General features: G+C 45.0%; 1 protein-coding gene across 1 annotated transcript in view; it reads right to left on the bottom strand.

Annotated features, from left to right (window-relative positions):
* The window catches only part of LOC124008030 (nck-associated protein 5-like), a 132,663-nt gene that overhangs the window by 70,373 nt on the left and 35,344 nt on the right, over positions 1-26,946 (bottom strand). Inside the window, exons 3-4 of the mRNA XM_046318939.1 lie at positions 25,366-25,499; positions 2,715-2,805 (exon numbers count right to left, since the gene is read on the bottom strand). Coding sequence (XP_046174895.1) covers positions 2,715-2,805; positions 25,366-25,499 — 225 coding nt within the window. The remainder of the gene's footprint in view (positions 1-2,714; positions 2,806-25,365; positions 25,500-26,946) is intronic.

Below are 26,946 nucleotides of genomic sequence, written 5' to 3'. Positions count from 1 at the left end.
TTTCACATGGATAATTAAAGGACCTTCTGTGTCAATATCTCTGTGAAATACCTTGAGTATCTAAGGAACATCACAAACAAAAATCCACACAAGAATATGCCGTAGCTTTTTCTTTGCAACTCTGCCTAGAAGGCCAGCATCCCGGAGATGCCTCTTCACTGTTTCTCAAACTAATGTACTGTACTTGTCCTCTTGCGCACCAGGGCCTCCCACTCCTCTTTCTATTCTGGTTTGCGCTGTTCTGTAGAGGGAGTAGTACACAGCATTGTACAAGATCTTCTGTTTCTTGGCAATTTCTCGTATGAAATAGCCTTAATTTGTCAGAACAAGAATAGACTGATGAGTTTCAGAAGAAACCTGTAATTGAGCCTGTAATCGGACCCACAAATGCTCATGCTCCAGATACTCAACTAGTCTAAAGAAGGCCAGTTGAGTTGGCACAGTTTTCAGCTGTGCTAACATAATTGCAAAAAGGTTTTCTAATGATCAATTAGTCTTTTAAAATGATAAACTTGGATTAGCTAACACAACGTGCCATTGGAACACAGAAGTAATGGTTGCTGATAATGGGCCTCTGTACGCCTACGTAGATCTTCCATAAAATAAATCTGCCATTTCCAGCTACAATAGTCAATTACAACATTAACAATGTCTACAGTGTATTTCTGATCAATTTTATGTTATTTTAATGGACAGAAAATGTGTGTTTCTTTCAACAACAAGGACCTTTCTAAGTAAACCCAAACTTTTGAACGGTAATATATATTTAACACACAGTTGAAGTCGGAAGTTTACATACACCTTGGCCAAATACATTAGTTTTTCACAATTCCTGACATTAAATCCTAGTAAGAATTCCCTATTTTAGGTCAGTTAGAATCACCACTTTATTTTAAGAATGTGAAATGTCAGAATAATAGTAGAGAGAATAATTTATTTCAGCTTTTATTTCTTTCATCACATTCCCAGTGGGTCAGAAGTTTACATACACTCAATTAGTATATGGTAGTATTGCCTTTAAATTGTTTAACTTGGGTTAAACATTTCGGTAGCCTTCCACAAGCTTCCCACAATAAGTTGGGTGAATTTTGGCCCATTACTCCTGACAGAGCTGGTGTAACTGAGTCAGGTTTGTAGGCCTCCTTGCTCGCACACGCTTTTTCAGTTCTCTCCACACATTTTCTATAGGATTGAGGTCAAGGCTTTGTGATGGCCACTCCAATACTTTGACTGTATTGTCCTTAAGCTATTTTACCACACATTTGGAAGTATGCTTGGGGTCATTGTCCATTTGGAAGACGCATCTGGACCAAGCTTTAACTTCCTGACTGATGTCTTGAGATGTTGCTTCAATGTATCCACATCATTTTACTCCCTCATGATACCATCTATTTTGTGAAGTGCACCAGTCCCTCCTTCAGCAAAGCACCACCACAACATGATGCTGCCACCTCCATGCTTCTTGGTTGGGATGATGTTCTTTGGCTTGCAAGCCTCCCCCTTTTTCCTCCAAACATAATGATGGTCAGTATGGCCAAACAGTTCTATTTTTGTTTCATCAGACCAGATGACATTTCTCCAAAAAGTACGATCTTTGTCCCCATGTGCATTTGCAAACTGTAGTTTGGCTTTTTTATGTCAGTTTTGGAGCAGTGGCTTCTTCCTTGCTGAGCGGCCTTTCAGGTTATGTTGATATTGGACTAGTTTTACTGTGGATATAGATACTTTTGCACCTGTTTCCTCCAGAATCTTTACAAGGTCCTTTGCTGTTGATCTGGGGTTGATTTGCACTTTTCGCAGCAAAGTACATTCATCTCTAGGAGACAGAACGCGTCTTCTTCCTGAGTGGTATGACGGCCGCGTGGTCCCATGGTGTTTATACTTGCGTACTTATGTTTGTATAGATTAGTGTGGTACCTTCAGGTGTTTGGAAAATGTTCCCAATGATGAACCAGACTTGTGGAGGTCTACAATGTATTTTTCTGAGGTCTTGGCTGATTTCTTTTGATTTTCCCATGATGTCAAGCAAAGAGGCACTGAGTTTGGAGGTAGGCCTTGAAATACATCCAGAGGTACACCTCCAATTGACTCAAATGATGTAAATTAGCCTATCAGAAGCTTCTAAAGCCATGACATCATTTTCTGGAATTTTCCAAGCTGTTTAAAGGCACAGTCAAATTAGTGTATGTAAACTTCTGACCCACTGGAATTGTGAGACAGTGAATTATTGTGAAAGTGAAATAAGCTGTCGGTAAACAATGTTAGGAAAAATGACTTGTGTCATGCATGCAAGTAGATGTCCTAACCGACATGCCAAACTATAGAAAGAAATTTGTTGAGTGGTTGAAAAACAAGTTTTACTGACTCCAACCTAAGTGTATGTAAACGTCTGACTTCAACTGTACATATGGGGGAACGGTAAAGATTCAGACAATTACATTTGTATTTATTTTACCTTTATTTAACTAGGCAAGTCAGTTAAGAACAAATTCTTATTTTCAATGACGACATTGATGGAAGCCACAATCTATTTGCATAATTACATAATAGTAAGGCCACTCCTAATTGATGGTGAATAACAACAACTTATCCTAATGCATGGTCTATGTGTTACCAAACAAATTATTTCTCCTACACAAGGCTCTACGGTTTGGCTTTATAAAGAGCAGGAAGGAGAGCCCATGTTGGAGAAGTGCTGAACAGTTCGGTGTTACCTTGTAGGCCTTCATGATGTCCACAGTGTCCACGGCTGTCTGCTCCAGCACCCCCTGGTTCTGCAGCAGCGTCCTCACTGTCTCTTCCATCCTGCACATGCACACGCATACACACACACACAAACAGAGGGAGAAGAAGAATGGGGAGATTGGTTTAGGGCCAGCGACACAAGAGGGGACGGGTGGGTTTTGGATCATACCCCAGTCCCTTTCCACTACAGTACGTGGTACACCACATGATGTGGTGCTGATTGGGTACATATGGCGCTGGGGAGGTTCACAAGTGCATCCACTGAAGCAGAGTGTTGACTGACTGCCTCTGCCTCAGTGCCTCTATGGGACTTGTGATACGGTTGTGCCTCAATTTATGTGCCAAATAATGATTTCTCTCAATGCAAACCAGAGACTTTTACCCCACAGCCTACATCAATATGCTACTCCTCACCCCTGATTCCCATATGAATCCCTACAATGGCGTTACCTCTTGTTCTAGATTCTCCCCTGGCCTATTAAAAAAATACATCCAGTGAGAGTTGACCCTTTAGGGAGATTGTCTAGGATAGAGCTCCCTCCGTTGACCCGGCTGGAAATAGGCCTACAAGTCAGAGTAGAAAAAGATGGCGCGATGAAACCACTGTGACATTTCAGGAGACGAATACCATTATGGAGCAGGGATTTCCCATTGCGGTTTTCACAGTTGAACTGTTGCAGGAAGGCAAAGCCATGGCTTTGGTGTAGGCAGGCCTGTGCTCTGCCATCGGTAGCGGCCACACCATCTGGCAGACTGAGTTGGAAGCAGGAAAAAAGCTGGCTATAAATCAGGCCTAGCTAGCTGACTGACTGTCTGACTGATTGACCGGCTGAGTGAGTGGTCAGGTCTATGGCAGATTGCTGTAGCCCACCGCTTAGGACACTGTCCTTAATCGCCGTGGTCAGGGATAGGGGTGTGGGACTGGGACATTGTAGTCAGGTCAAGGTCTTTATGACTGAATGGTCATGCTAGATTAGTATGGTATTGGAAGTAACTAACATGGTGTAACTGACTCAGAGTTTATTGACTTAACATGAGTTGGGAAACAAATATGGCTGAGCTGAAATACACTGGGATTCAGTCATCCTCTTCACAAACATACCGGTGTGTCTACAGTATGACCAGGGTCATGAATTATTTACTGTTCAGATCATGTCGTAAGGAATAACTCCTGATCCTTACTTTGATTCACTAGATGAATAGGAGAGCAAAGGCATTATTTACCCAATATTTACACTGATACCATATTATAAATGTTATCAAAAATATTTTTGAAATCCTGCTTTATCAAAACAACTTTATTTCACTATTTCATTCCCTCAAGATCTTTTCTTCCCTCAAAAAACACATTCAAATCAAATTCTCCACATTCTCCGCCACATTACCAGACAGACAGAACATCACTGTGTAGAGAGGCAGTGGTCTGACCCCGGTGACCTCCACATGGCTAAATGACAGGATGATGGGGGCCTTTGATGTTCCTCTCCTCTGGCTGGCCTGTGTTGCGGATGAGGACTAGGGGCTCTAGGCTGGAGGTCTGGTGGCTGCGGCTAGCCAGCACTTGAAAGGGTCTCTGTGTGTTTTTTAATAGGGGCTGATTCAGGGCAGATCATGAGAGCACATGGTGTGCCTCAAAGTCCCAACCAGCAATGCCGGACAAGCCCAGGCTCAATCTCAAATATACAGCCTGGCCAAGAGAGATGGGCAGAAACAGTCCCCTGCAGTACATACGCACTTACACACACGCGCACAAAGACTTCCAGTGCCGATTGAGGGGAATGACTTCAACATGCGGTGGATTCCCCAGACTGTTTGAAGTCACAGGGTCCTACATGTGCACCATATAAGCAGAGAGAAAGCAGAGGGGGATAAAGGGACCATGGATATGGATGGAAGCCACTGCAGAGTGGTACCAAAGTCTGACTTCATAATAAATGCTGAGCTACAAGGTGCCTGACTCCATACTGTGTGTCACGCCCTGGCCATAGAGAGGCTTTTATTCTCTATTTTGGTTAGGCCAGGGTGTGACTATGGTGGGCATTCTAGTTTCTTTATTTCTATGTTTTCTATTTCCTTGTGTTTGGCCGGGTGTGGTTCTCAATCAGAGGCAGCTGTCTATCGTTGTCTCTGATTGAGAACCATACTTAGGTAGCCCTTTTCCCACCTGTCTTTGTGGGAAGTTGACTTTGTTTAGGGCACATAGCCTTTAGCTTCAGTTTGTTTTTGTAGTGTTTATTGTTTTTGTTCGGCGTCATATGTATTAATAAAAGAACATGTACGCCCACCACCCTGCACCTTGGTCCTCTTCCTTCAACAGCCGTGACACTGTGACTGTCAAAATGCTATTCTATGGATAAGGAATGTCCAGGACTAGCTGTAATGCTCTGCTGAATAGCTTTTCTAATAGTTTGTTAAATAGTTAACCCGTAGCTACCCTGAATATCTGCATACTGTATCTTTTGACTCATCACATACACTGCTGCTACTGTTTACTATATGTCACTTTATCCCTATCTATAACAAGGCACCTTTCCCAGGGACATGAAACAAGCTAAAGTTATACCTCTGTATAAGGAGATAAAGTCTGACCCTGGGAATTATAGGCTTGTATCTAACGTATGTGTAACATCAAAGATCCTGGAGAGAAATGTACATGAGCAAATGTATGAATATGTTTTAACAAACAAGGTCTAATGTATGATTTTCAGTCGGGTTTTAGAAAAACATACTCCACTGATTCATGTCTACTTTACTTGACTTACTTCATCAGGAAAGAGATTGATGAGGTAAATCTGTGTGGAATGGTACTGCTTGACCTACAGAAGGCCTTTGATACAGTTAACCACTGTCTCCTAATCTCCAAACTGGAGGCGCTGGGGTTAAGCAGTATCCCTCTAGGCTGGGTAAAGTCCTATTTATCAGGAAGGGAGCAAGTAGTAGAGGTTAATGGTTCACTGTCTCAGTTAAAACCAATGAGTTGTGGCGTTCCGCAGGGGAGCGTGCTTGAGCCTCTGCTGTTTTTATTGTATTTTAACTAAATGAAAGATGCTTGTTCTTGCTGTCTTTTTCTTTATGCGGATGACTCTACACTTCTGGTGTCTCACAAAAGTAAAACTATGTTGGAGAGCATACTTAGCACAGAGCTTACTAACATTAGCAAATGGCTTGGAGATAATAAGCTAATCTCTGCACTTAGGGAAAACTGAAGCAATTTTTTTTGATCCAGACCTAAATTGTGTAGGTCATCTGAAATCAGAGTGGAGTTAGGGGGTCAGGTGCTGACTACTAAAACCTCTGTTAGCTACTGGAATGTATCCTTGATGGAAGCTTGGGACGTGTGAGCATGGCCAATAAGGTGCTAGGGAAGGTTAATGCCAGCACTTAATCCACAGGACGTTTTTGGCTAGAAAGTCCAAGCTGCTTGATAAGGACTCCATGAAAGTGCTAGCTACTGCCCTCATTCAATGCCATTTTGACTATGCTAGTACTTCCTGGTTTGGCGGCTTATCTAAACTTATGAAGGGGAAGCTCCAGATAGCCCAGAATAAGCTGATCAGGGTAGTATTGTAGGTGAGTCCACATACGCTCATAGGCAGGAGCTGCTTTCAGGAACTAAACTGGCTGCCTGTTGAGGTTAGTGCTTCCCAGATTAGACTAGGTTTGGTTTACAGGAGTATTTATGGTCCTGTGCCCAGATATCTAAGTGATTACTTTCCTTGTGTTAGGGATGCACACAATCACAGCACCAGATCAGGTGTTGCTGGTGTGTGATTATACATGTTCAGGAGTAATGCTGGGAAAGATACTTTCTTGTATACTGGATCCACAGAATGGAAAGAGTTGCCTCTGACTATAGAAACAATGTCCTCTCTGGACAGCTGTGAAAATAAAGTAAAAATATGTTTGATGTCTTCTGTGCCCATATGAATAGCATATGATGAAACTGGCATGACGGGATAGATGTTCTTCTTCTCCGTTTTTGTTTTATTATTTCACTGCCATACTGTGTTGATCTTGTCCAGCCATCTTGTCTCAAGAGGACCGCAATGGAAATAAGTCCCAGACTTTATTGTGTGTTATCCTCAATGATTTTATTAATGTGCATGTATGGCTTTTAAGTGTTATGTGTGCTTGTTTATTAAAATGGTCAAATTAATAAAATAAATATGTACTGTACAGGACAAATCTACCTCAATTACCTCGTACCCCTGCACATGGACTCTGTACTGGTACCCTGTGTATATAACCCTGTTATTGTTACTCATTGTGTATTTATTCCTCATGTTGGCCTATTATTTTTCTAGTATTTCTCGTTTTTTCTCTCTGCATTGTTTGGAAGGGCCCGTGAGTGAGCATTTCACTGTTAGCCTACACCTGTTGTTTACAAAGCATGTGACAAATACAATTTGATTTGATTTAATGCTATGACATGTCGTAACGCCATGACAGTTCATAAAGCTATGACAAGTTGTAATGCTATGACAAGTGGTAATGCTATGATAAGTACCGCAATGCTATGAAAAGTCGGTATTCTATGAGATGTCGCAACGCTATGACAAGTCGTAATGCTGCCACATTGGCATTCAAAAGCTACATATGAGAGGAAAGCCAAACAAATCTTTCTCAGGTGTTTTTTCAGCTACTAACCTACAATTTACATATGACACATCTCATCCCTCATCACCATACATGACTAAAGTAGATTAATGCAGCTACACACACAGTGACCTGACCATAAAATGTAGTTCTATTGTCTCTGTAAACTTGAAAAGGTGGGTTCAAGTTTAGCTCCCATTAATTCTAAACACATTTCTCCCTCCAATTCATCTGGGGGAGCATCACAAATAGGACTGTCTTGGACAATTACCCCTTGATAATCACATTTTGATGGTGTACTGATTAGGAATTATAGTGTTTTCTGAAGCTATTTAGCAGTAGAATTGGTGAGGACAGGGGAGGCAGATCCGCGAGGTTGTTTCAAGTGCATAATGCTTTTAACGTTTGTATTACATTTTGTGTGATTTTATATGTAATCAAATAGAGTGAGAATGGTTTCAAAGATTCTGAGTGTTTATTTCATTTCTCGCTAATAATAAACTTGGATTAGGATCATAACTGTAATCCATCGACAATTTCAAAACATCCTCAAGTCGCACATGTGCTGTATATAGTGTGAATATGATATCACTTCAATTCAATTTACATAGGGATAAATACAAATAATCAGACTCTGGCCTAACAACTTGAGCCATTAACCTTGTCTATTATACTAAATGTAATAACATTGCCATTTAAAATCTGTTGGGAATTTCCTAATTTGGTGTGAAACACTTATCAACTCCACTAGATGTCAACCCAAACCATTAGAGCTGATAACAACCTTCGTGAAAAAAAGATGTGAAAGATAGTTTTTTGTGTGTGTAGAATCAAAGCTTAAATCTGTGTCCAAACAGCCCTTACTTAACGTGGTTACAATCTCAGTGGTTGTAAATGACCTTCTATTGAGGACCTTGCTGGAGAAAAGGAGGGAGGAAGGGAAGGATGCAGGGATGGATGGATTGAGGAAAGCAAAGCCTGACTCGTTTGACCCCCAGACTGCGCCAGCTGAATTACAAACACGTCGGCAACAGCCAGGAAGTACAATTAAGTCTCCAATCAATTTCCAGGCCCAGGTATAAGTAAAACACACACACACACACACACACACACACACACACACACACACACACACACACACACACACACACACACACACACACACACACACACACACACACACACACACACACACACACACACACACACACACACACACACACACATATAACTTCAAGTAAATCCAATGGGGAAAGGAAGCCAGATGTCTGAATGAGGTGTGTTTGACAAGTCGTCAGAACATGCAAACTATTGATGGACCAAACTGGCCTGTTAGAGGTAGAACACCCTGTGTGGTGGTCTCCCCTGCGTCCTGTGTCTCACATTACTCATGTCTCAGCCACTTTCAGATGGCCCGAACATTGAAACACAGATTTGCAGCTTCCTGCCATTAAAGCCATGAAAACGTTCACCGCCGTCCAGACTTCAAATGGGACGCCATTTTTATCACCTGTCAATGAAAACGATCAAGCGCTACTCCGGGTGTAGAACGGATACAAGTCAAATGAAATGAATTCTCAGAGGAACCTCTAACAATGCTTCATGCACAACCAAGGATTTAGCAAAAAGAACACACACACAAACACACAGATCTTTAAACGCTCACAATGATCAGATTGCCTCAGTCCGACTTACCCCATGTTGCTGAATTTGGGTCCTTTCTGGTTCTTACAAACATCCCTTCTCCTAAACAATGCCACAAACACCGTGCACACTTCCCTAAGCTCCATGGGGACAAGCAGACAGACCAGCCAGCCTGCACTCAGAGAGAGCACTGCTCTCAGCACTCAGTGTCACCGGATGACCCAGACACAGATCAAAATGTGGGTCCACTAAAATAGGCCATTCAAGAATCATACAAGCCTGAGTGCTTTTCCCATCTAACAGACACTGCCAGCACGTTTGGTTGGTCGTCCGTTAGCATCATGAACCACACACAACCTGCCAGCCAGTCTCAACCAGTCTCGCTTTCTATGAGGTGGCCTGCCCTGTGGTGGGTTATTATCCAATCCCAACGCTGTCCCAGTCAGGACCATAGTCTGGTAAGGGAAGAAGTCCAAAGGGAGGGAGAAGTAAAGGGGGAGGGACGGAAACCCTTTCCCATATGTCCCATGTTAAGCCTGAGCCAGAGGAGGACAGCCCCTGCTGCGTCGACGCTAGGCTGCGGCTAGGCTACGACCAGGGATCAGGTCTGTGGCCACAGGGGGGAAGCCAGGATAGGGATCACTCAGCCTGGGATGAGTGTGAGGGATGGATGGATGGACAGCAGACATGGAGCTTTATTGGCTGCCAGGGATTAGGGAGGCTGAGTTGAAACCAACACTTTCTATTGCTATGTAAATCACTGCTGTGTCGTCATGGCAATACTGTACACAAGCAATAATAGCACAAATTGACGGACAGGAAGACAAACAGACTTATTTCTCAGGACACATATTAACATGATAGATAAAGAGTGAGACCATGAGCTCATGGGTTGGATTGGTCTACCTGGCTACTGCAACCTCGGGGCGCATTGGGAAATGCCCTGGACCAAACTCCATTAAGAAGGTTTGACAAAGGCACAATTTGAAAAGTCTTGAGCCCCCCCCCCCCCCACCAAAAAAAAGAGTAGGGAACAATCATCAGGTTGTGGCTGGATTGGGGTCACGAGGGGTCACCATGACTTGATGGATAAATATTATCCTTGCCTTATCTTCACCTGGCAGCAGCTCCAGGAGAACTCACCCAAACTATCCGACTCAGCATTCTTGAAGTTCCATTTTTCAGGATGAACACTTTTTTCCACTAAATCTCCTCCACCTCTATAAATGCATGTAATTGCCAGGCAGGGCGATAGATTAAGCTAAGCCACTTTAAAAAAAAATCCTCTTTCAAACTTTTGTTTTGTGTTTTTCAACCAGAATGGGTCATTGTAATGGGGACTCTACTGGCCTCTACCCTCTCCTCCTACCCTAGAGGGGACTGAGTGACCTGGACCCCTAATAAAGCCCTCAGGACAAATGCTGTTGGGGTCTCTACACTCGTTCTCTGACCAGGCGATACACATCCAGGTTTGTTTAAAGCGGAAAATGGGTTAGTGTGTGTGGGGGGGGGTGCATCGTTCCCCTTTGGCACAGGGGAAGCATTACAAATTCCTTAAACCCTAGGACCACTGGCTCTTTCAAGTCACCTTTGACCTCTGACAATGAGACATGCATGGCGGGGAGGCAGGGGGACACCAAAGGGACGAGTGAGGCAGTCAGAGGCCAGGCAGACCAGGGCAGTCATGTCACTGTTTTACAGCCTCCTGTTCTTCTGAGAGAGATAACGACAACCTCCAGGATGCTGCCACCATTTTCATTTCATTTGAGTGAAGTACCGTGTCACATAGGGTACAATTCTCACAAACATGCGACCAAAAAGTCACTGCATGGACATATGGATAAGACTTAATTTAATGAATTAATTAATTCCTCTTGAAAACACAATCCTCTCGTTCTTCCACCTCTTGTCCCTCCTTTAGTTGAGGTTGGAGTTCAAGCAAATCCATTATGTTTTTTCCACATGTACATCTCTGGCCATAGGAAGCAGTTAGCAGTGTGCTGGGAGCCAAGGGGCCCCATATAAGCAGAGGCCTCTAGCCCTCGGAGGCTCCAGGAGGATCTGTGATAGGGTGATAGGGTTGTGTGTGTGCGTGTGTGTGTGCGTGTGTGTGTGTGTGTGTGTGTGACTGCGAATGTGCGTGTGAAGGGTAGCATGTGTGGCCCACATGCTGCACAGAACATCACTGACGGGCCCCAGAAGGGGACACTTAGGGAGGATGACAGGATGAATCCGATTATTCCAGAGCAAAACCAGGAGCACAGCTATCCCCCAACCTCCTCAAACCTCCCCCTGCCTGGATGCTCCTCTTGGGGCATGGAGAGGAGAAGGTGGCCTGTGGTCAGGTTCTCTCCCTTCCACACACAACCTATCCCAGCTGAGGGCCTTGTACAGGCATTCCCTATCATAAGCATCTACTGTGCCTGACATTGCTGTTATGTAATGAAGTACAGGGTCATTTCAAGTTAGATTTGACTCCCATGTTGAGTTTAATATGTTCATACATCTGTATGTACCCATAGCCATATATTAAAATACTTTGGCCAGGTTTTAGAGCGGGCGCCATGTTAACGCCTTTATTCTCGATATTTTGATGAGGTGGGAGAACGCCTCTGAGAATTCCCTATGAAATGACCCGCTGAAAACAATCAAATCAGATGTTCTTATTGGTCAGCATTTGGGATCATGTGTATCCAAGTCGGTACTGTGGACATCTTGATAGGTTTTGAAAACGATCCAAAATCAACAGAACAAGGCGGAAGTGTCCAATGACACTCGAGCAACGGCTATAGAGGAGAAAGTGTCACTCTCGGGAACATTCAGACAGAAACCTCACTGGCTCAACCTTCTAAATAAATGACTTTAGTAGTGGCTATTAAGGCACAAGTGTCTCTATGCATTGACCATGTGTATCAGTCTACTTGCCTGATCGTGTGTTGACAGGTGTTCATATTACACCATAGACAGCTCCTGTGTGTCATGTGTCGCTTGCCTTGCCTTGCCTGCCTGCGTGACTGCCACAGACGAGTGCCACCGCCACCAGATCCATACAACTTCCATAAGGTCACTGCATATTCCATGTCACTGTGCCACAGGCAGTCTGCTGGTCTGCATCCTACCCAGCGGCAGCCCTTTGAACAGTGGCAAGACAGGAAAGCCTTGATCGTGTGTGAACCAACGGATGCCCTACTTTCACACAGGCTTGTAATCTGACCTCGTTTAGTACGCCTGTAAAATATCATCACAACCAACATGGTTAATCCGTAGCGGAAGGGAATTAGTGTCTGTGTGTGTGTGTGTGTGTGTGTGTGTGTGTGTGTGTGTGTGTGTGTGTGTGTGTGTGTGTGTGTGTGTGTGTGTGTGTGTGTGTGTGTGTGTGTGTGTGTGTGTGTGTGTGTGTGTGTGTGTGTGTGTGTGTGTGTGTGTGTGTGTGTGTGTGTGTGTGTGTGTGTGTCAGTGACTTAAGAGTGCAGATCAAAGTAGAGTATGTGTATCAACATGGAGGTCTTGGTTACGGACATAGTTACAGATAGCACTGTGTAATCTAACACACATTGTAATAAGTATATTTTTTATAAACAGAGTGACCTCCCCTCCACTGTCACCACTATACAGTAATGATAGACAGGCGGTTACATCTGAATAACCTCTCCAAGTTGATCATCCTCTGACATGTAATTTCAAAACCTCCCCTAATCCCCCTAAATAAACTCAATCATTCCAATTCCCCGACTACGTTAGAACGCCTGTGACTCGGTTAATTGCGGCACAAGGGAGGGTGGGGACGGAGAAATGTAATGAAATCAGCAAATAACAAACCCTCTCATAAAGTGGGTGGTTTAAACATGGAAATGACACTTATTATCAGTCTAACGGTCTCCCATCCATCGCTAATGTGTCTGATGGCTGTGAGTGGAACAGCAGAGTCTGACGGCTGTGAGTGGAACAGCAGAGTCTGACGGCTGTGAGTGGAACAGCAAAGTCTGATGGCTGTGAGTGGAACAGCAGAGTCTGATGGCTGTGAGTGGAACAGCAGAGTCTGACGGCTGTGAGTGGAACAGCAAAGTCTGAGGGCTGTGAGTGGAACAGCAGAGTCTGATGGCTGTGAGTGGAACAGCAGAGTCTGACGGCTGTGAGTGGAACAGCAGAGTCTGACGGCTGTGAGTGGAACAGCAAAGTCTGATGGCTGTGAGTGGAACAGCAGAGTCTGACGGCTGTGAGTGGAACAGCAGAGTCTGACGGCTGTGAGTGGAACAGCAGAGTCTGACGGCTGTGAGTGGAACAGCAGAGTCTGACGGCTGTGAGTGGAACAGCAAAGTCTGACGGCTGTGAGTGGAACAGCAAAGTCTGACGGCTGTGAGTGGAACAGCAAAGTCTGACGGCTGTGAGTGGAACAGCAAAGTCTGACGGCTGTGAGTGGAACAGCAAAGTCTGACGGCTGTGAGTGGAACAGCAAAGTCTGACGGCTGTGAGTGGAACAGCAAAGTCTGACGGCTGTGAGTGGAACAGCAAAGTCTGTGAGTGGAACAGCAAAGTCTGACGGCTGTGATTGGAACAGCAAAGTCTGACGGCTGTGAGTGGAACAGCAAAGTCTGACGGCTGTGGTTGGAACAGCAAAGTCTGACGGCTGTGAGTGGAACAGCAAAGTCTGACGGCTGTGAGTGGAACACCAAAGTCTGATGGCTGTGAGTGGAACACCAAAGTCTGTGAGTGGAACAGAAAAGTCTGTGAGTGGAACAGCAAAGTCTGATGGCTGTGAGTGGAACACCAAAGTCTGTGAGTGGAACAGAAAAGTCTGTGAGTGGAACAGCAAAGTCTGACGGCTGTGAGTGGAACAGCAAAGTCTGACGGCTGTGAGTGGAACAGCAAAGTCTGACGGCTGTGAGTGGAACAGCAAAGTCTGTGAGTGGAACAGCAAAGTCTGATGGCTGTGAGTGGAACAGCAAAGTCTGTGAGTGGAACAGCAAAGTCTGATTGCTGTGAGTGGAACAGCAAAGTCTGTGAGTGGAACAGTAAAGTCTGACGGCTGTGATTGGAACAGCAAAGTCTGACGGCTGTGAGTGGAACAGCAAAGTCTGACGGCTGTGGTTGGAACAGCAAAGTCTGACGGCTGTGAGTGGAACAGCAAAGTCTGACGGCTGTGAGTGGAACAGCAAAGTCTGACGGCTGTGAGTGGAACACCAAAGTCTGATGGCTGTGAGTGGAACACCAAAGTCTGATGGCTGTGAGTGGAACACCAAAGTCTGTGAGTGGAACAGAAAAGTCTGTGAGTGGAACAGCAAAGTCTGACGGCTGTGAGTGGAACACCAAAGTCTGTGAGTGGAACAGAAAAGTCTGTGAGTGGAACAGCAAAGTCTGACGGCTGTGAGTGGAACAGCAAAGTCTGACGGCTGTGAGTGGAACAGCAAAGTCTGACGGCTGTGAGTGGAACAGCAAAGTCTGACGGCTGTGAGTGGAACACCAAAGTCTGTGAGTGGAACAGAAAAGTCTGTGAGTGGAACAGCAAAGTCTGACGGCTGTGAGTGGAACAGCAAAGTCTGATGGCTGTGAGTGGAACACCAAATTCTGTGAGTGGAACAGAAAAGTCTGTGAGTGGAACAGCAAAGTCTGACGGCTGTGAGTGAAACAGCAAAGTCTGACGGCTGTGAGTGGAACAGCAAAGTCTGACGGCTGTGAGTGGAACAGCAAAGTCTGACGGCTGTGAGTGGAACAGCAAAGTCTGACGGCTGTGAGTGGAACAGCAAAGTCTGACGGCTGTGAGTGGAGCACCAAAGTCTGTGAGTGGAACAGAAAAGTCTGTGAGTGGAACAGCAAAGTCTGACGGCTGTGAGTGGAACAGCAAAGTCTGACGGCTGTGAGTGGAACACCAAAGTCTGTGAGTGGAACAGAGAAGTCTGTGAGTGGAACACCAAAGTCTGTGAGTGGAACAGAGAAGTCTGTGAGTGGAACACCAAAGTCTGTGAGTGGAACAGAGAAGTCTGTGAGTGGAACACCAAAGTCTGTGAGTGGAACAGAGAAGTCTGTGAGTGGAACAGCAAAGTCTGACGGCTGTGAGTGGAACAGCAAAGTCTGTGAGTGGAACACCAAAGTCTGTGAGTGGAACAGAGAAGTCTGTGAGTGGAACAGCAAAGTCTGATGGCTGTGAGTGGAACAGCAAAGTCTGACGGCTGTGAGTGGAACAGCAAAGTCTGACGGCTGTGAGTGAAACAGCAAAGTCTGATGGCTTTGAGTGGAACAGCAAAGTCTGACGGCTGTGAGTGGAACAGCAAAGTCTGATGGCTGTGAGTGGAACAGCAAAGTCTGACGGCTGTGAGTGAAACAGCAAAGTCTGACGGCTGTGAGTGAAACAGCAAAGTCTGATGGCTTTGAGTGGAACAGCAAAGTCTGACGGCTGTGAGTGGAACAGCAAAGTCTGACGGCTGTGAGTGGAACAGCAAAGTCTGACGGCTGTGAGTGGAACAGCAAAGTCTGACGGCTGTGAGTGGAACAGCAAAGTCTGACGGCTGTGAGTGGAACAGCAAAGTCTGACGGCTGTGAGTGGAACAGCAAAGAGGCTGTTTTTTCCTCAAGAAACCACCAGATGTGCGGAGTGTGAAACAGCGCCACAATCAACTCCGCAGCTGCTCCGACCGAGGGGCCCTGTTTGAAATGCTTCAAATGGTATTGGGTGTTTGATTAGCCTAAAAGGGCATTGATATCTGAACGTGAGTGCACACAAACGCAATCACCGAGCTCATTGGGAATCAGGGGAATATGTGTGTTAGCTATCTCGCTGTGGCCGGGTGATAACTTGCCGGTACAGCTGTGGGCCGGAACGCGCTAACACGTTAATGAGGTAAGCACATGACCATGGTCTGTGGTGCTTGTATAGCCTGACCCTATGGTCTCTCTCCTCTCTTCCTCTCTCTCAGTCTGTGGTAATTGTGGGGGCCAGCTTCAGCAGTCTGAAACCAAGCATGACTCTCCAAACAACACGTCTGGACTTGAACGTCCATCCACTCATTCCTGCCTGTTTACATCATCCTACCCCCCCACCCACCACCAGTAAAATGCAGACAGAATACTCCACAGAGTTGTAAATCTAGACCTAGAGTCATCATCTGCTGTTGTTATTAGTATTCACAAGCCTGTAGTCCATATGCCTCCCTTATCCTGACAAGGAACTCAACTTGTAGAGACAATGCTGATTCAAAGTCAAGAAGGAGAGCGTGGATAAGTGTCTTGGAGTTAGGCCATTGATTAGTCAGCATATTATTGCAGGTGGCCAGGACCTTATACAAAAAAACATAGGTTTTAGTGTGCAGGTTTAAGAGTTCTCCAGCATGCAACTGAGTACTCCCGGAGCTTTCAAAGTTCTGTCTCCAGAAAGGTACATTAGACAAGTGTTGAAGACAAATAGAGACATTGAGAAACAGAGCGAGCCTGGATCTTTCATTACCTGAAAACTGCTTCCCTCATCTTCAGGCCAAGCCCTAAGTGGAAGCCTTTGATGGGGGGCCCCAGTGGCCCCCGGGTCCATGTCTGTCCACAGGACATCCTGTCTGACTGTAGGGAGGAGGGAGGGGTGGAGGAGGGATAGACTGCTGGGGGTGATGTGACTCAGGCTCTCCTTTACAATCCAGTCCAGTCAACCTCTTGTAAAGTCCAACTGGCCACCTTCTTTCACCTCCATCTCCCGCTACTTGTCCATGTAACTCTGCTTCTGTCCTACTAACTGTTCAAACTTCAGCCCTCGAGAAGTTGAGAGGGCTCCTGTTAGTTGGTTTCCCATTGTCCTCTGTCCCTCTCTCTACAGTGTCAGGCCCCTGTGGGTGTAAATAACCTACAGGGTGGACTGTGTGGGCTCTAAGTCTTCCACCAATCCCTGAGTTTTAATGACGACCAATCTAGAGCTAGCTCCCTGAGGGCTGACCCAAGTCAGGGGCCGACCATGTGACCTTCCTGCTGGGGTCTCCTCCCCTTTAATGCTCAGCTGGATAGGCATGGGGGAGGGTGTGTGTGTTGGTGGGGTTCGAGTGTGTGAGTGACCAGTCCCTTAAGGAATGCAGACCTGCTGATCTGAGGACAGACATGAACACAAAGGAAAACAAATAACTGGGAACCGAGACTATGACGTCTTTTTGTGTATAAAACGGAGAAAAAAGCCAGATGACCCACTACTAAACGATTGTTTCGATCAGGTTCCTGCCCTTACATTCACCTCCTGAAAAGAAAGCACCGAGGCACATCAGGAAGCACACACACATCCTCGCTGGGGCTAGTAAAAAGCTGTGCTTCCCTGGGGTTCGTCTGGCACCACTCTTAGGCTTTCTCTGATGTGTGTTTTCTCTATTCCCTGATCAGAGTGAAGGACGGAGGGAGACAGCGAGGTGCCATGGACCTAACAAGAGCTCATTAACATAACTCTCTCATATCAGCACACAACACCTTGGTTTTCCAAAACAGGAGATTGGAAAGCAACCTGGTCTCAGAGCATTTCGTATTATTCTGTACATAAATCTGGGACACTCCATTTAGTATGATATATTATATTTCATATGGTATGCATTTATTTGTGGATGTCCATCACCAATTTCGTATGATATGTTACGAATTACAATTCGCATTATATATGATGAATTTGCAAAACGTACAATATGTTTCTGAATTTGCATAATATATATTACGAATTCTAACTAGGTGGCTAACTTTAGCTAGGCTAGGGGTTTGGGTTAGGAGTTAGGTTTAAGTTTAGAAGTTAAGTGTAGGGTTAAAGTTATGGGAAGGGTTAGATAACATACTAAGTAGTTGCAAAGTAGCTAAAAAGTAGTAAGTAGTTAAAAAGTTGGTAATTAGATAAAATGCTCAAGTTGTCCGTGATGAGATTCGCACTCAAAACGTTTGGTTTACTAGACGTCACATTTGGGTTGTTAGACGTTTGCATTATACGCCTACCCATCCACCCCGACCAACCACCCTACTTTCGTTTCTGTCTTAAGTAACCATACCAAACATAACATATCTTACTAATTTGAGTATTCCAAATGTATGTTTACTATGTTACGTCTAGTCTATGAAACCAGGTTGTGGAAAGACGAAACTAAAACAGACTCTCTAATAACTTCACAAAAAAGGGTGTCCTGTTATGTTAAGGAAGTTCGACTGAAAAAAACATGGTTCTGTTACATATAGACAGACATAACATATTATAGCCCTTTAAGACAGGCCCATAAAGGCTCATAACATGTTATAAAGCATTATTCCTCCAGGCTATAAAAATGTTACCAAAATATTGATATGTGTTTGTGGTATTTTATCTTTATCCAATTTAGAGGTCCTATTCTAACCTTATTTCAATGCACTATCATCATTGAATGGGACTTCATTTCAATTTTATTTCACCTTTCATGAGTTAAGAACAAATTCTTATTTACAATGACGGCCTACCCCGGCCAAACCCGGATAATGCTGGGCCAATTGCGTCCCGCCCTATGGGATGTGATACAGCCAAAAGAACTCAGTTCTCTTTCTATTCCTACTGCCCTTGTCTTTGAATGAGGACTCAGCTGTTTTGCCAATTCACTTCACCTATTTTGTGGCCTGTGTCGTCTTTGAATTGCCATATTTTATCTTTTATTTCACCTTTATTTAACCAGGTAGGCTAGTTGAGAACAAGTTCTCATTTACAACTGCGACCTGGCCAAGATAAAGCAAAGCAGTGCAACACAAACAACAGCACAAACAACAACACACACTGTTATGTTTAGAAAGGAACTAATATTTTTTTCCAACATTCAATGCATTCTGGGTTTTTACAAAGTGCAGGACAAGCAATTCCATCAGAACATGTTATCAGACAGCTAGATATACCTACTCACATTTTGGAAGCTAATAGATTGCATTAATTTAAAAGATGAGACATAATAATAATGATCAGAAGATCATTTTAACAACAGAATAAATAGCAGAAGAATAACTTCAGATTAAATAATGCTGTAATTGAAAATTGTACACCCAATGCCCCTTTAAGAGCAAGCATTGATTCACCAAATATGTTGTTGTCTTCCTACGCTATTCAACCCCCGTAATCAAACAAACAGTTTACAAGGCTCTCATCCTATAGATCATATATTGCCAAAAAAATGATCTGAACATCGTATCAGTACGAAACTGTTGCAAAGTCTGTGCATCGCTAATCAATATCCAAAACCAGCAAGTTTTTTCTTCGAACCTACACGGCATCATCTTCTCTCTTTTGTGAAACCAATGGGAGGTGTTACGTCAGAGGAAACGGTGTTGCAGTAGTCCAGTGTGTTATGCCGGAATACTGAGAAGCCAATCCGGGGAGCTTTGTGTTCACACTGCCCTAAAAAAGTGAACCGGACAGCGGAATTCAAGAGAACCGAACTCAGACCACCTTTTGAGATGGTTTCAGTTCGGGTTTGCTTCAGGGGCACTTTTGAGGGGTCTGATTTCCTTTGGAGTGTTTACACTGCACACAAAAAATCTGAAAAAATGGTCTCAAAGGGAAAAAGTGTGAAAGCACCCAAAGAGATTGGATATCAACCTCCATAATTCCTGGATATTATCTATGAGACACATTCATGGGATGAGGCTATTCTCTTCTAATGAGAAATGAATGGTAGGCTATGCCTGCATCCCAAATGGCACCATATTCCCTAAATAGTTCACTACTTTCAAGCATGGGCCATAGGGCTCTAGTCAAAAGTAGTGCATTTTGATGTAGAATATATGTTGCCAAGATGTATGTAGGGCACATAGGTTCTATCCTTGACACGCAAAGAAACAGGTACAATGGAAGGTTATTTCACTGGAGAATCAGATTTTAGTGGGATAATGAAATAATGCAACTATAAGATGGCACAATATGCTCAATCATCCTGAACTAAGCTCTACACACAATGTGTGTGTGTGTGTGTGTGTGTGTGTGTGTGTGTGTGTGTGTGTGTGTGTGTGTGTGTGTGTGTGTGTGTGTGTGTGTGTGTGTGTGTGTGTGTGTGTGTGTGTGTGTGTGTGTGTGTGTGTGTGTGTGTGTGTGTGTGTGTGTGTGTGTCAGTGACTTAAGAGTGCAGAGCTGGCATTATCAAGTGGGTCAAAGGTTCAGGTTGAAGACAGTGTGGGCAGCCTGCTGACTGACTGGTTTGCTGGCTGGTAAGCTCTTAATTAAAGTGACCACACAGATGTCCCATCTGCCACTGCGACCACCGCCACACATTACTGGCTCCCATGTAAACATAATAATCCAATGAGAGGCCAGGTACACACACACACACACACACACACACACACACACACACACACACACACACACACACACACACACACACACACACACACACACACACACACACACACACACACACACACACACACACACACACACACACACACACACACACACACACGCACCCACACCCGAACCCACACCCGAACCCACACCCGAACCCACACCCGAACCCACACCCGAACCCACCGATGCAGCCAGACACTCCAACATACAAAAACAAACATTATGAATTCAAAAAGCCACTGAGACTCTCTAAAGCCTTTTAGCTCCTCTGTGTCTGTCACTGCAGGGAAACCTCCTTTAATAGGCACTGAAAAGTACAGAAACAAGAGCAATATAATGTTTTTAAAAAACACATTTCTAGCAATCCTTGTTGAAATTACTGCCATCCACCACTACTGACAATGAGCAATAGAGGGAGAATTACACCAGCAATGCCAAGCACTTCATCTCCTATAGCGTGTGGTGGGAAGGTCTCTTTTCGCTGAGCATTATAAGCACATAATGGAATCCCTGTTTTCTTCCACAGTCTATTGGCCGAGGAGGCATGCAGTCATCCACAGGAGTCACAGCCAATAAGAACAATCCGTCTGGAGAAAGGCAACCGCCCGGCGACGGAAGCATCTGTCACAAAGGGACTAGAGCAGGACCCAATCACAGATAGGCCTAATATATTTTTTCCCCTACCCACATACATGCACACCCAGTCTAGCCCACCTCACTTATTCGGGCTATGGGACATCGGGCATCGTTATGCTAACTCCATCAGCTGATTCATTGGTCCGCGCCAGTGATAGCCCAGAATATAAACAGATCTGAGATCGGCCGGGAGTCTGGATGATGTGACAGAACACATAATACGGCTATGGCTGGTTGAGTCAGACACTGATTGGGGATCAGACTGATGGCAGACATAAATGAGGCAGTCACAGAGGCAGTCAGGGAAGGGCGAAATGAATAGGGACAAAGACTGGCGACAGGCACTTATGTAAACATGATACGATGTCGCCCCCGCTCACTGACTTTTATTAGATCTCTGTGTTGAATGATCTGTGCCCGACTCCTCAGGCATTATTCCATATGGGGGGGGGGGCAGCTAGCTACTATACAGATACACAACAGCATGTCTGAGCTGACTGTGTTCTCTGTGCTGACTGCAAAATCTAATCCATACTGTACGCCCACATGGATAAAGGAATTCCGAGACAGAATGAATATGTTGATGGATACTGTCACGTAGAGTAGGCCAGAAGGCTAAACTGGATAACCTAACCTCTATCAAAATAAAAAGATGGCGGAACCGCAAAAGTTCTTCTGTGCAAAGGTGTTTCTTTACAAGTGATTCCGGAACAAAAAACAAAACTGCCATCAACGTCTACCTTATGGGACAGCTTAAAAACAATGCTGCCCCATCCACAGCTCAATCCAAAAATGCCTCTCCATGACTAAAAGAGAGGCTCCTTTTGTAGGGCTAGCCCCTCCCCTCAGAACAATTAACCCTAAATAATGAATCAATTAACAATACAAACCTACATTTTCCATGAACTAAACATACTAAAGGATATACATTGCAACACGGTTTTAAACAATATCACAAAATAGCATTTACAACATTACATCACTACTGACAATATATTTCAATATGCATTAATGAGCCATTTGGGACAGGCACTATAAAGCCAACCCAATTCCCTTAGCTCGGGTCCTTTTCCAGCATACCCGGAAGCTACAGAGATGGAGAGAGAGAGGAACAGAACAAACAAACAATGCGCTCATCCACAACATTGATAAGTATAATAATTATTGTATCTCTCAAATATGAACATTGACAAGTGTGAGGTGCATGCACCAAGACAGAAGTTAATTTGTGTGTCGACCCACATTGTTAACTTATCTTATAATGGCGCAGGGAGGAGTGATGAATATGTGTGTGCGTTAAAGAACCAAATGCTGCCTGCGGCCAGTGACGGACTTCTACGTCACATTACCTTCCTCCTCTCCTGAAGCGACCATGTTCGGGAGCCTTGATAGGTAGTCCGCAGTAACGTTCTCTTTTCCTGCCTTGTGACGGACACAGAACCTGAAGGGCTGGAGCTCCAGATACCACCTGGTCACACGAGAATTCCGGTCCTTCATGGTCTGGATCCAGGTCAGTGCTCTGTGGTCTGTGTGCAGGTCAAATTCCCTCCCAAGAAGGTAGTAACGGAGGCTATCCAGGGCCCACTTTATAGCCAGGCACTCCTTTTCGATTGTAGGATACCTGGTTTCCCTGGGCAACAGCTTCCGACTCAGGTACAGCACAGGAAGCTCTTCTCCTGGCCCCTCTTGGGCCAGTACAGCTCCAATTCCTACAGCAGAAGCGTCCACCTGCACAAGAAATCTCTTCTGAAAATCAGGGGTCTGGAGAACAGGGAATGAGCACAGTCGGTTCTTCAGTGTCATGAAAGCTTCCTCACACTCCTCAGTCCACTTCACAGGGTTGCTGGCCCCCTTCGAAGTGAGGTTGGTCAGAGGAACAGCGATGGTCGAAAACTGTGGAATGAATCTCCGGTACCACCCTGCCAGACCTAGGAAGGACTTCACCTGTGTCTTGGTTCTGGGTTGAGGGCTATTCCTGATGGACTCCACTTTCTCCACCTGAGGCCGAACTTCACCCTTACCCAGCTGGTAACCCAGGTACTTTGTCTCCTGTTTCGCCCACTCACACTTCAGGAGGTTAAGCGTGAGGCCTGTTTCATGGATCTTCCCCAGGACTCTGCTAAGATGCTGTATGTGCTCCTCCCAGGAGTGGCTGTAGATCACCACGTCGTCCAAGTAAGCAGCACAGTAATCGTCACAGTCCTGGTGGACCTTGTCCATCAGCCTCTGGAAAGTCGCAGGGGCCCCATGAAGGCCAAACCGCATGACCTTGAACTGGAACAGGCCCATTGGCGTCCGGAATGCAGTGTAGGCCTTGGATTGTTCATCCAGGGGCACCTGCCAGTACCCTTTGCAGAGATCCAATGTGGTGATGTAATGAGCTCTACCTATTCTCTCCAGTAAGTCGTCAATGCGGGGCATGGGATAGGCATCAAACTGGGAGATGGCATTCACCTTACGGAAGTCCATGCAGACGCGCAAAGAGCCATCCTTCTTAGGGACAATGACAATAGGGCTGCTCCATTCACTTGAAGATGGCTCGACAACATCCATCTCTATCATGGTGTGGACCTCTTCCTTGAGGGCTACCACCAGCCTCTCAGGCACACGGTAAGGATGCTGGCGGACAGGGTTCTGGCCAGGTTTCAAACGAATGACATGTTCTAGGACTTTGGTTCTTCCTGGTCTCTGACTGAAGAGGGCCGGATACTTGCCAAACAGCTGCTTCAGCTCATCTTGCTTGTCTTCTTCCAGGTGAGCCAGTATGACTTCTGCTCGTTCTTTCCATGCCTCTGTGACCCCATCCGGCTCATCCTCTTCTACCCTGCTGACCAGAAAGGACTTTCCTTTGGAGAGTTCCTCTTTCTCCTCCCAGGCCTTGAGAAGGTTCACATGGTAGGTTTGCTTCTTCCTACCCTTGTCCGGGTGCAGCACCTTGTAGGTCACTGGGCCCATCTTCCTCCCGATTAGGTACGGTCCTTGCCATTGCGCAAGGAGCTTGCTGGTAGACGAGGGAAGGAGGAGCAGGACTTTCTGTCCTGGCTCAAACTCTCTGTGGCGAGCGTGCTGGTCATAGCCTCTCTTCTGGGCCTTCTGGGCTTTCTGAAGGTTTGCATATAGATATATGGTGACAGGATGCCACAGCCAACGCTGAGCATGATACAGAGTTGTGGGGCATGGGTATGTTGAGCTCGTGGGCTGGAATGACAATGGCCCGTGCTGATGGTTTAACTACTACTGGTCCATTAAGTTTGACACCATATAGAATCATTGGGATATAAGTTCATTAACATTTCATTGATGTGCATTGCAGTGTGTTAGCCATCAAAGCTGTTGTGAATGTGGTTGAGTGAAGCGGGTGAGTTGCCATAGTAGCCATTACACTGTGACACATCTGACATTCCTTGGAGGCGTGGGTCCGAATCCCACTTCTGACACCATTGTTGCGATTTTGGGGGATGCTTAAACTCCAATCGCCTTGACCAAGGGAAGCGACAGTAGCCACTGGCCCACAAACACCCTTGGTGTTTGCGGTCTTAAGAACGTCAGACTTCTTATAATACTACTACAAAACTTAGAGAGGAAACACTTATACCATTGTTAGACTTGTACCATAGCTGTACTGACCCCATACTTAAAACACTACATGACAACTATGACGACCCACAGAGTTCAGAGGTCATTCTGAGCAACTAACTCCAGACAACTCCAATACAATGTCACACTATTTTAATAGGACAGATTTTCCTCGCCCAATTTAAAATGGGAAGATCAGCGCTCATTCTAAAAATCCACGGGTTATTCTCGTGTGGCAGTGCGTTGGATGACTATCTCCTAATTATGACATCAGTTCTGAGCTGAGTGGTGAATTTGCTTACGTCACACCTCAATGAGGTTGCAGTAGGATGTAAATGGACTCTCGACGCAGTTGTCATTCTTCGCGGACAGAGAACTGACAAAGGCTTCATCTTTCCTTAATTTTAAATGTTGGAGAAAAAAAAGTGTCTTTCAATACAGTCAAGGTTGACTGATGAAGTGATACACCAAGAGATGAATGAAGAGACGGTTTGAGGAGAGACGGTTCGCAATAAAGACTTCTCAACACAAAGGATTTAAAAACAGAGATGGCTGTGTAAATTAAAATTGGCCCCTAGTTTGAAACCCGTGGCAAAGTCTGTGGCATTAAAATCTTTGGCATTATGTCAATGAGTACGACAGTGCAATCTGATGGTAGCATAGACAGAATTTATCTAGGCCTATATAGGTTGTGTCTGACCTGTGTCATGCTACAGTGGTACAGTAAGCTGGTGGTGCCTACTGGTCTGTTGTCATGGAAACGTTGCCATGGCGCATGCGACGGCGGTGGGTGTGTGTGTGCGCTCATGTCTGTGCCTGTGTCAGTGTGTATGTATATATGCGTGTGTGTGTGTGCGTGCGTAGGGTCTGCATGTTACCTGGAGAAGTGCTGCTGTAGCGAAACCATCTGCGTTCGGCCCAGCTCCGACTCGTCCGTCACCTCCCGAAGCCGCTTCTCACTGTCCAATCGCAGGCGTCGCTCTTCCTCTAGCACGTGAATCAGCTTTTGTCGCTGTGGGAAAAAGGACAGAGTCAGGTTGGCTGCTGGTTGTCAACAAAACAGCTAAATGTAACAGGTGTTGTTACTAGTCAAAAGGCAGAGACATAGAAAAGCCACCAGCAACATAGACCAAAGTCTGTGACTATCTACAAGTCACAAATATCTATTTCATCATCTTGTGCATGACACAAGTAATTTTTACAACAATTGTTTACAGACAGATTATTTCACTTATTATTCACTGTATCACAATTCAAGTGTGTCAGAAGTTCATACACTAAGTTGACTGTGCCTTTAAACAGCTTGGAAAATTCCACAAAATTATGTCATGGCTTTAGAAGCTTCTGATCAGCTAATTGACATAATTTGAGTCAATTGGCGGTGTACCTGTAGATGTATTTCAAGGCCTACCTTCAAACTCAGTGCCTTGGGAAAATCAAAAGAAATCAGCCAAGACCTTAGAAAAAAAACATTGTAGACCTTCACAAGTCTGGTTCATCATTGGGAACAATTTCCAAATGCCTGAAAGTACCAAGTTCATCTGTACAAACAATAGTACGCAAGTATAAACACCATGGGACCACGCAGCCTTCATACCGCTCAGGAAGAAGACGCGTTCTGTCTCCTAGAGATTAACGTACTTTGGTGCGAAAAGTGCAAATCAATCCCAGAACAACAGCAAAGGACCTTGTGAAGATGCTGGAGGAAGCCGGTACAAAAGCATCTATATCCCCAGTAAAACGATCCTCAGCAAGGAAGAAACCACTGCTCCAAAACGGACATAAAACTATGGTTTGCAACTGCACATGGGGACAAAGATCGTACTCTTTGGAGAAATGTCCTCTGGTCTGTTGAAACAAAAATAGAACTGTTTGGTCATAATGACCATCCGTTATGTTTGAGGAAAAAGGGGGAGGCTTGCAAGCCAAAGAATACCAACCCAACCGTGAAGCACAGGGGTGGCAGTCTCATGTTGTGGTGGTGCTTTTCTGCAGGAGGGACTGGTGCATTTCACAAAATAGATGGCAGGAAAATTAGGTGGATATATTGAAGCAACATCTCAAGACATCAAGTTAAAGCTTGGTCGCAAATGGGTCTTCCAAATGGACAATGACCCAAGCATACTTCCAAAGTTTTGGCAAAATGGCTTAAGGACTACAAAGTCAAGGTATTGGAGTGGCCATCACAAAGCCCTGACCTCAATCCTATAGAAAATTTGTGGACAGAACTGAAGAGTGTAGAGCAAGTGTAGAGCAAGGAGTCCTACAAACCTGACTCAGTTACACCAGCTCTGTCAAAAGGAATGGGCCAAAATTCACCCAACTTATTGTGGGAAGCTTGTAGAAGGCTACACGAAACATTTGACCCAAGTTAAACAATTTAAAGGCAATGCTACCAAATACTAATTAAGTGTATGTAAACCTCTGACCCACTGGGAATGTGATGAAAGAAATAAAAG

This window comes from Oncorhynchus gorbuscha, linkage group LG21 (assembly GCF_021184085.1).
Source record: "Oncorhynchus gorbuscha isolate QuinsamMale2020 ecotype Even-year linkage group LG21, OgorEven_v1.0, whole genome shotgun sequence".
NCBI classification, from domain to species: Eukaryota; Metazoa; Chordata; class Actinopteri; order Salmoniformes; family Salmonidae; genus Oncorhynchus; species Oncorhynchus gorbuscha.
The sequence above is the reverse complement of the archived record's forward strand: the minus strand, read 5'-3'. Positions and strand labels throughout refer to the sequence as shown.